The sequence below is a fragment of the Pyxicephalus adspersus genome, chromosome 5 (genome assembly GCF_032062135.1).
Source record: "Pyxicephalus adspersus chromosome 5, UCB_Pads_2.0, whole genome shotgun sequence".
In the NCBI taxonomy this organism is placed as follows: domain Eukaryota; kingdom Metazoa; phylum Chordata; class Amphibia; order Anura; family Pyxicephalidae; genus Pyxicephalus; species Pyxicephalus adspersus.
Window position 1 is genome coordinate 67,089,996 of NC_092862.1, and position 11,058 is coordinate 67,101,053.

At 38.1% G+C, this 11,058-nt stretch overlaps 1 protein-coding gene across 1 annotated transcript in view; it reads left to right on the forward strand.

Moving 5' to 3' along the window:
• PHLPP1 (PH domain and leucine rich repeat protein phosphatase 1) overlaps positions 1-4,895 on the forward strand; it is a 64,916-nt gene extending 60,021 nt beyond the window's left edge. Inside the window, exon 17 of the mRNA XM_072411816.1 lies at positions 2,575-4,895. Coding sequence (XP_072267917.1) covers positions 2,575-3,765 — 1,191 coding nt within the window. The 3' untranslated portion in view covers positions 3,766-4,895. The remainder of the gene's footprint in view (positions 1-2,574) is intronic.
• The last annotated feature ends 6,163 nt before the right edge of the window (positions 4,896-11,058 follow it).

Genomic DNA, 11,058 nt, shown 5'->3' on the forward strand with positions numbered 1-11,058 from the left:
CTAAAACAATGAAGGAATTTCAGGCAATTGCTAGCTACAAAGGATCTCGCATTTATTCCATACAAAATACACTGCTGTCTGTAATGCAAGAATTTTAATTATTACTCCTAACATTAAAATAATTACCATTTAAATGATTGCATAGCACATATTATAATGTCTGCCCTTTACTTTCATAACTGGAGGTGTGGCACACAGCTGACAGTTCTGTGACCCTTGAATTAGGAAGGTAAATATAATGTCAAAGCTGTAGGAATTTGTAGTGGGGGTGGGAGAGGATGTGAGGTGCTCAGCACTATTGGAATGAGGTGGAAATGCTCATTCTGTGCTCATGTCCCAGCATCACAAACAGCTCTCATTTATCCTGTCCTCCTGTTCTTTGTGATGCTATTTCTTCCTCTTCTTGCCCCCCCACCATCCCGCTCAAAAGTAATTGGAGCATAAATAACTCTGAGCTGCAGCTGGCTGGATAAAGCCGCTTTTTTAAAATGACATCCAGAACTTTGCTTTAATGCTAGCTCTTAACCTATACAATGCCTGAAAATAATAATGTTTTGCCACAAGATAGTGAGGCCTTATGATTGAATATGACTGAAGGCAAATTGTTATTGCCCATAGTAACTTAAATTTTTTTTTAGGCTTTCAGGCAATTCAGATAATTAAAGCCAGAACATGATTGTTGCCGTGACACACAATTTAGCAGTGTCAGTTATGTGAGCAGATATCAAGAAATCTGCGGACATGACAAACTAATCAATGTACATCTGGCCAGTATTGTATATCGTTTGGGCATTTTAGTTGTATGTCTTTATGCTTGCAGCTAGCTGTATTTCTTTTTAATGATCAGACCTGGTGGCTGTCACATTGTCTATCAGGAGCTGCTTAGTTGTTTTGCAGAGCAGAGTTAGGAAGGCATAAATGAGATGGCTCCCGCACCTGCATGCCCTTGGGTTTGCCCTAGTGACCTGGTAGTGTTTATGCCAATCACTGTAAATATTCTGGTTATGTGCTGGTATTATCATATGTGTATATGTTTTCTTCCAACAGTGTTAAACCCAGATTTTTTTTTTTAAGCCGGGTGGCAGGAAATTGTAGGCGGGTGGCAGCCCCCGTATTAGACCAAACTTTTTAGTAACCACCCATAAACTACTGAAAACTCCTGGGTGATACGCCCAGCACTTTTCAGTAAATCGATCCTGTAAATTGATATTTCAGGAATTGGAATTTTACCTCCATCTTGCAGGACTTGTTTTCCAGTGGTTGCTAACAGTCTACCTAATGAGCAATATGATTATTCCATGGCGTAGAAGGCATAGATTGAGGTATTTTTAGGAAGTAACAGCCTGTAATAATCTTTGTGATTGTATTATTACATAGTTATCATAGTAGGTTAGGTTGAAAAAAGACATAAGTCCATCAGGTTTAACCACTAGGGAAATAAACATATCCCAGATATAAAACCCTATAAGACATAAGTGGTCCAGAGGAAGGCAAAAAAACCCTGGTACAATTTACTTCAACACTCTGTTACCTTTACTTTAAAATTTTAATACCCAGCTATATTCTGTGCTTCTAGACAAGCATCCAGCTTTTTCTTAAAGCAGTCTATAGTAGTTACTGAAACTACTTCCTGAGGGAGCTGATTCCAGATTTTCACAGATCTTACAGTGAAGAATCCCTTCCTTAAACTTCTTTTCCTCCAAATGCAAAGAGTGCCCTCTTGTTCTTTGTAAGGATCCTAAAGTGAATAATTGGGAAGAGAGTTCTCTATATGGACCGTTTATATATTTATACAGGGTGATCATATCCCCCCTCTAAACCTCTCTTCTCAAGGGAGAATAGATTCAGTTCAGCTAATCTCTCCTCATAGCTGAGCTCCTCCATTCCTTTTATTAGTTTAGTTGCCCTTCTCTGCACTCTCTCCAATTCAACAATGTCTTTTTTGTGAACTGGTCCCCAAAACTGCAAATTCCAGATGTTGTCTGACCAATGCATTGTAGCAGCAGGATAATGTCTCCATATCTGCAGTCTATTCCTCTTTTAATACAAGAAAGTACTTTTTGAAGATAGGAACCATATTGGCCTCACGCCAATCCATTGGTACCATGCCAGTGACTAAAGACTCTAAAATTTAGAAATGATGGCTTTGAAATAACTAAGCTCAGCTCTTTTAGGACACTTGGGTGTAATCCATTGGGTCCTGGTGCTTTGTCAACCTTAATTTTGCCCAACTTTTTCTTAATCATATCAATTTTGAGCCATTGTGAACCGTTTAAGGTCGTGACATTCCTATTATGAAATTGGACTTGAGCTCTGCCTTTTTTATATAAATATGAATGTTAACATAATATGAGGTAACCACTTTTATAATCATAAGATAAAGTAACCAAGTTTTTTATTTGTGATGTTTCCAAAGAGTTGATAAAACGCATGGTAAAGCTTTTCTAAACTGGCCTTCTACCTTTTTATGTGATATACTACTAGTATATTACTTGTATGTCAATGTATTATACTGCATATACTTATTGGTTCTTGTTAAATAAAATTAAATCATAAATATGATTTGTTTTACAGGATGGTAAAGTAAATGGAGTGACTGACTGCACACGCATTTTGGGATATACATTTCTCCATCCTAGTGTCACTCCGAGACCTCATGTTCAATCAGTTGCCCTAACACCTCAAGATGAATTCTTCATTCTTGGAAGCAAAGGATTATGGGATAGCATCTCAGAAGAAGAAGCTGTTGAGGCCATCAGAAATGTGCCGGATGCTCTGGCAGCTTCCAAAAAGTTGTGCAGTTTAGCTCAGAGTTACGGCTGCAGCAGCAGCATATGTGCAGTAGTTGTGCAGCTGAATGTTACAGAAGATTGCTTTTGCTGTTGTGAACTGAATGGTGGCATTCCACCACCCAGCCCAGGGATTTTTACACCTTCTGTCAATGTTATTAAAGATCGTGCCCAAGACAGCTTAGGCATGCCATCCTCAAGTAGTGGCCTTGCTTCAGAAATCAGCAGTGAAATATCCACCTCTGAGATGAGCAGTGAAGTTGGGTCCACAGCCTCTGATGAGCCTCCGGCTGTTTCCCTTCATGAAAATGGAGTTGGCCCTGCAGGATGCCCGATTGAACAGCGCTGTACCTTACATCCTGTATGTCTTTCTAGCTCTTTTCAACGACAGCTGTCCAGTGCCACTTTCTCCAGTGCCTTTTCAGACAATGGTCTTGACAGTGAGGATGAAGAACCTATTGAAGGTGTCTTTTCCAATGGAAGTCGGGTAGAGGTGGAAGTGGACATCCATTGCTTGCAAGTTAGGAATGGAGGGCAGCCTGCACCTACCACTGTCTTAGAACCTACTGATGAGGGCATTGTTGTAAGTGCCAATGAGGATGACTCTTTGGGAGGCTTGGCCAGGAGGCAGGACTTTTCCTCCAACACTCTTGGCCGTCAGAGAAGAGGCAATGGCTCAGTGGCACCTTCAGAGAAAAGTCATAATCTGATTGAGGTTGCTGCGGATGCACCCTTACGAAAAACTGGAGGATATTTTGCAGCACCAGCACAGCCAGATCCTGATGATCAGTTTATTATACCTCCTGAACTTGAGGAGGAAGTGAAGGAGATCATGAAGCAGCATCAGGAACAGCAGCAACAACAGCAGCAGCAACAACAACAACAGCAGCAGCAGCAACAACAGCAGCAGCTGCAGCAGCAACATAGACAGTATCAAATGGACCAGTTACCAGACTATTATGATACACCACTATGACACTTTCATTCTTGAGTGACTCCATTTTATTTGAACTTTTGAGCTTCCTCCACACTTACAATTATGAGGACAGCAGATTTTAGGTACTTTTTCTTTCTTTTCTTAAGCATCTGTTCATCTTCCTTTTAGACAATGTATTCTTCCCATTCCCACTCTTTTCCTGTACTACTTCACTACTTGCACCCTTGCTTTTTTTTTTTTTTTAAACTAACCACCAGCATTCTTCTACAGATGCTATAACAACCAACTTTTAATCACTGTTTTCCATAACATATCATGTTTAAGGAATTTAAAGTTTGAAGAGAGGTTTTCATGAAAAAAATTTAATATATTACAGAGATACAAATAATACAAGTTTGTAATATTTTTTAAAGTACAAAAATAGTTTTGTTTAATTTTTGAAGCCCAACAGTGTTTGGCGAAGCTAAAGACTAGTAACCTAAAACTCCTTGTGGATGTGAGGACACAAACTGCTGTGTAAAGAAGGGCCATGGGAAGTGCTAGTTATTTGTAGAACAATATGACTTAACTCTTAGGAGTTGCTTACTCTTTCCGGTGACTTAAAAATCACGGAGTTTCACTAATTTTCTCTGAGAGAACAGTTGATTAGGATATTGTGGCTCTTTTGCTGCTGGCAGGAGCTGTCTGGTTACCTCAGGCTTTTCCTTCCAGCAATTTAAGGGTTAATGTATATAGCCTATGTATTGTATAGTGTTCATTATGATTATACCCTGTGGTGCTGCAGCCATTGGAAGGTTTTTTTTTTTTTTCTGTGCTGGAAATTGACAAGAGCATTACTGGGTAAATTTAATATATTTTTTAGCTTTGTGAAGGCACAACCAGTATCAAATGGCTAAAATCGAAGGGTTTATTTTTTGTTTATACAGCAATCACGTCACAGCTCTGGCTGTGGTGGACAATGTGATTTTTTTTTTCTTAAAAAATCAAAATAATTTTTTTTGAGGGGGGGGTTCTCCTTCCCGAATGTGTTCTATATTGCTGCCACCACAATCCAGCATGATTGTACAAAGCTTATTTAGATTCATCCTACCCGGAGTTATATCAATGCAGAATGCACAAAGTGTTGTCATTTTGGTATAATAAACATCAAACTTTACAAGTATCACAAAGCTTTTTGTCATGTCTACAAAAGCACAGTGTTCTAAGGTTGATTTATTCATACACCCTGGGGAAAGGGTTGTTTTATATTACAGAGTACCTGAGCTGAAATATTTGATCTATTTCCCTTCACTTCTTGTTCTTGTTGCATCCTTTTACCAGGGGGGGGAAATGTGCAACAGAGAAATACACAACAAAAAGTGGACAGAGGTTCTAACATTCACTTCTGTCCTGGCAAGACAAACATTTATCAGACAGGAAGTGAAGGTATCTTTTCGATGGAGCCTCTGACAGCAGTAAAACCTGGCAGGATTTATCATTCTTTCCCAATCTATCCAAAGTTAAAAATAAAAAAAGTTTAGAGATGCCTGTTTAACTATGGAATATTTTTGTTTTGTGTTTCTTTGGCATCATTGACCTAAAAATGTGGTCACACTGAACATAGTCCACAAGTATATCATGTTTCATCAATGTACCCAAACTAACCAATCGCTTCTGTGCGTTGCTGCTTGCAGTAATTGTGGCTTAAGCGGAGTGGTGGTTAGGGCACAAAATTCAGAGTTTTTAAGAGGACCTGGCCTGCTTTTGTTAGAGTTTGTAGAGGCTCCAGTAAGCAGTGTGGTGGGTGGGCACGTGCATCACTGACTATCCCAACATTCCCTGCTTATGCATTTAAAAGCCAGGGGAAAGAAAGGAAAACATACTTTTAACCTGCAATTAGCATTTACTTGGAATGCTTACTTGCCACAAAAGGGGTTCACATTTATTAGGTAACTTCTGAGATTGGCTTCCCTATTGGTCAATAAAAAAAATATTCACGCAACCTGTCATAAGTGTGAGAGGGATTTTGTGTTTTACCATGGGATATCCATGTCACATACACCATTGGTACATCAAGTACCATTTATTGCTTTACCATAGCTCTCACACCTGTACACCCCCCTATGGACCAGAGAAATTCTAATGGCAGAGTCACCAGTTATTTAAAAAAGCTGCATATGTGAAATGGTTGAATATTTTAAAAGCTTTAACAATTTTACTGTTTGGTTCCAAAAGCTTTCATCTTGAATAACTTAGCGTGTGTAAAACTAGTTAGGTTCCATTCTCAGACAACACTCAAATATTCTCTATTGTGCTGATCCCACTCCCTGGCTCTATATGGACTGGAAATGTCAGTTCAGACCTGCTGCAAGTGGACCAGAGCTGTTTTATTTCCTATTTTTGTGGTTCACATCTAACAAAAGGTAATCGCTTCACTGTGACCATATGTAAGTAAGGTAATGACGTTCATGAAGCAACACTGCAAAGGTATTTACAAATAAATACATTTCCTTAATTTGTCCGTTTTTAGAAGAGAGAAAAAATAGACAAAGTTTATAAAATGATCAGAAAAATGGATGGAAAAATGTATTAGGGCCAATAAGTTTAAACTAAGGGTTCAAGCAAAGCAATAAAAGGAATTCATAACTCCATTGTATAAGTTTGCCTCTACCCCACACAGATTAGTGACCCTTTCATGTTGATTTTTTTTTAGTTTCCTGTTAATATAGTGCTGTTCAATGCTTTTCCCATAGTGTGCAATATGCAAGGACATCAGATTTTGTAAAGAAAGCAATATGGCAATTGGTTCTTAAATTTGAACAACTCACTTGCAAAGGTAAAGAACCGATCCAAAGGGGTGAATGAAAAAAAAACATTTTATTAATAGTTTTAAAACTATTATTCTGAACACCACTGTATATCCTGAGTATTTAAAAGGAATAAAGCTCAAAACCCTAATAACAGCTTAAATTTCCATAAAATCAAATGCATTGAGCACTCTATTCTAAATTTAAAACATGAAGAAAATTGTATTAAATTTGTGTTAATCCTTTATGGAAAGAAAAGGAAATCTTAGGTTGTTCAAAAACTGGTATCTGCATTCTTTACATACTCAAGACTTCCTCTGAATCTAACTAAACTAATATTTAGTTATATAATCATTGTTTCTGAGAACAGCCGCACATTTTTGTTGCAACCAATGTCTGCCCCCCGTGAACAGGTATTCCAGGCCAGGATGATTGGACTGCATTCCACAATTCTGCATTTCTTGGTTTTGCCTCAGAAACAGCCTTTCTGATGTCACCCCACAACTTTTCTATTGGATTAGTCCGGTGATTGGGCTGCCCACTCCATCATGTCAATCTGGATCTGGAACAAAGATGTTGCTCGTTTACAGGTGTGTTTGGGGTTGTTGTCTTGTTGAAACACTCATTTCAAGGGCTTTTCCTCTTTTGCATAAGGCTACACCCATCAGATAATTCCCAGCCAATATGAGCTGGCAGACAGAAAACGGGTGCCTGCAGTAGAAGTGGAGGGAAGAGGTTGCAGGGGGGTGCTGCTCGCTTGTTCTCCCCTTACCAGAGAGCAGAATTGTGCTGTATGTATATTGTTCATTCACCTTTCAGTTGATTGTTGTTGGAAACGATTGTGAAAGATCCTTTCCAATGACAAAAATCTAATGTGTGGATGCAGCCTAAAACAACATGACTTCCCTAATTGAATTCCACACTGTTATTATTTTGAACAGCCTAATATTCCCTTTACTTTCTGTAAAGGAATAACCCAAATTATAATAAATCTTTTCATGCTCTGAATAGAATGTGCAGTGTTGGCATATATGAAAGAAAAGCTTACATAAGAATTTAGAGCTGTTTTTCTGAACACAATTGTACATACATGTCATGTGCAGTCTGACAATAGATGAGTTATTTTGCTGTGCTGAAATAATTGTACAGAACCTGCCACTGAACAGTCCCTGTCCTGCTATATTGAGCTTTAAAATGATCTGCCATTATTCCAAGGCTTCAGAGGTGATCCAACATTTGAACTGCAGGTAACAATAGACATTCTGTCATCACGAGGGCCCTCCTGGCAAGAAATGAGTAATAAACTATGTGCTTTGGCAGTAGTAACACTCGCTTAGCACACACAGGTCCCAGGATGTTATATAAGCTCAGGTTGGCTCGCCATTAAGATAGCATGGTCAGGGTGCAGGCACGCTATTTGTGGATTGGGAGGAGTAAATGTAAAATACCTAGCAGATTCCCTTCAGTGGCTTTCAGCAGTGTGGGTAGCAGGGCTGTGAGGATTGCTCATGGCATGTACAACTTTTCCAGTAGTGTCACTTAAGGGACAAAGACAATTAAAGGATCAACTTTTTCCAATCTTGCTAGTTGTATCTGCAGTGGTCTGCAAATGTACACAATTATTTTGCTTGGTTACCTCTTCATATCATTAAGAGAAACTCTGTTTTTATAAATACACATTAAGCTGCCCATTTTTGAGCACTTTGTTTCCACTAGACATCATAAGTATAATTTGTGAGAATGGTTGAAATTGCTACAAAATGATTAGCATAATCTATGCAGAAACACAGCAAATAATTTCACAATTGAAGAAGTTTGGGGTATTCTGCCTTCAACCCTTAAAAACATTTCAGTGTGTTTCATTAATAGAGCAATAATATGTGTTCACTTTGCAAATTGAACATTCCTCAAGATTTGTAAATAGGTTTGTTTGAATATTGGAAAGATGAAGATATTGTTTGAATACACAATTGTGAGCAAGATGCACATGATTAAAATGGACATCTCCTCTACCCCTCTGTGCTAGATGGCTTGGTAGTTTTGCTCTAAACAGACGGTTCAGTGCTCCAATCTTTTGCCTGCTACAAAAATAAAACCAAAAGCCCTTGTGATGTATTTTGGAAGAAAGTTCTTATACTGGAGGTACATGGTGGGAGACTGAAAATAAAAACTGATGTGAAGTTCTGACATCTAGTGGTCTTTCAAAGTAATACAATCTTTCTACATTGTTTATTAGGGATACGTTTAGGCTATATTTTATAATAAAACCATGTTGTCATTACTACCTCACTATGTTAGCTTTATTATTTTTCATTATTAGCTTTGTATGTAATGCTTAAAAACACATTTTTGCATACAACAAAGTATACACTGTTGTATTATTGCAGTTGTAGTAATGCATTTAAAACATGAGTAAAAAAAAAAGTTAGGTAGTGGTGATGCATGTAATTGTTTTTTGTTTTTTGTTTTTTTTTTAATAGCACTTTCCAGTTTTAAAGACTGCTTTCCTAAACTGACAGTCAGGGAGACCATTGAGAAAGGTCAAATGATGACAACTGTAATAGTTCAAATCAACAATTTTCAAATGCAATGCATTGAAAATGAAGTTTCAAAGCCATTAGGGGGCCTACCTTTAAAGTGATTTAGGTCTTCAGTCACTACATAATTGTTGTACATGTGTAAATACTTAAAAGGTCAATAAAACCCACATACAAGAGCATGGAAAATATCATGTGATAGCCAGAATGGATTCACAATCTTGAATGAATCTTGAACACCTAACATTTAAATAGCTATGTCCTCCCTAGGCAGACACAAATAAGAGAAAAGGCAAGGTAGTTTCCTGGAAAAATGGAAATCCCAGGTTACTGTAGTTTATTCAGAGGAATCTATGAAAGAATATGTATTGTCTTATCTTAATAGGGAGTATAGATAGATAAAAGACTGAGATGTCTCAAACTTAGTTTTTCAAAAGACAAGGAGATGAGAAGTTTTGGTAGCAAGGGCCTTCATGGGAATGACCCCCAAAAAACCAACAATCCCTATGAAAATCACCTTAAAAAAAGCAACAATCACTAAAAAACTTAAGTTCAAGGGAGGACACTTTAAAAGATGGGAAAGATAAAAATGTGACTAAGAAAATAGTTAATTTAGGAAATCTTCACAAATCCAAAGAAACAGAAGGCATAATTAACTGGGACTTGAGGGCAGCTCAGCTTCTTCCTCTTTTTCAAAGCCATCTGAATAAAGTACACAAGTGAATCAGAACCATTCTACTCAACTGATTGCTTAAACCATCTGACTGTTGTCCTAAATAACCCTGTCCAACATCACATTTAAAAACATTCCAGAAAAAAAAAAAAAAAAAACGTAGAAATCTTTTTAACAGCATGAAAATGCCTTTTCTGGGGACCTCACTGCATACTGAACTTCAGAATAAGGGTCAAGCAAACAGCTTAGAAATTTTTGTTGTAGAAAGTTCTACTATACACAAAAAGGGATATCATTACCGATTGCCATAGTTAAGTGGTGTGAAATGAACTCCATTACCTGCTCTAATTTTCTTTATTACTCCGGATGGAATGGGGGGGGTTGGGACATTGAGGTCGTGCCTGAGAACATCTAAACCTTTTTAGTAGGTCCCTCTGGTTGAGTGAACACTTTCCAAAAGAGCCTTCTCCCAGCTGGCAAAATATTTGATTTCTGAAAGGCCCCAGAGACTTAAAAAAAAAAAAAACTTCAGGACTTTTTATATTCAACTATGCAGAAAAAGATAAAAATTTGTGCAGCATCCAAAGTGCAGGACTCCTCTTGCATCCTGAATTATGTAAACTTTTTCTATGTTGTAGAGACAAAAATCCATACATACTGCTACATACAGTGTGCTGGCTGATGCATACAATACTGGGATACTAAAGGGCCTGCTCTTAATTGAAAGAAAGCAAAAACTGGGCAAACAAAAGACAAAAAGTGGCCACAATAAAGATTATAAAATATAATATTCTGATTTAACACAATTAGTACAGTTTCTGTGTTTGCAGATGACACCAAGCTATGCAATGGAATTAAATCCATACATGATGTCAATATTCTACAAGCAGACCTGGACATACAGTTTGACTGGGCAGCCAAGTGACATTTAATATAGATAAAGATATAGATATAGATAAAGTTATGCACTTGGGGGCTAACAAGATGCATGCTTCATACTGTCTAGGGGGAAAACATTTGGGGGGGGTCAGGAATGGAATGGGATCTGGGGGTTCTGGTAGATCATAGACTTAATTGCATGCAAGGCAAAGCTGCAATATCCAAGGCTATGTACCCACATGCAATAATTGTCATTGGAAAGGATCTTTCACGATCCATGAATGAGCGCTGTACATCCAGCACCATTCTGCTCTATGGAGAGGGGAGGGGGGAGAACGACTGAGCATCACCCCACTGCGCTCACTTTATTTCCATTATGATCGTTCATCGTCCGTGGATCCGTCAGGGCGGTCATTCGGATGATGGATGACGAACACTGTACACACACGAGATTCTT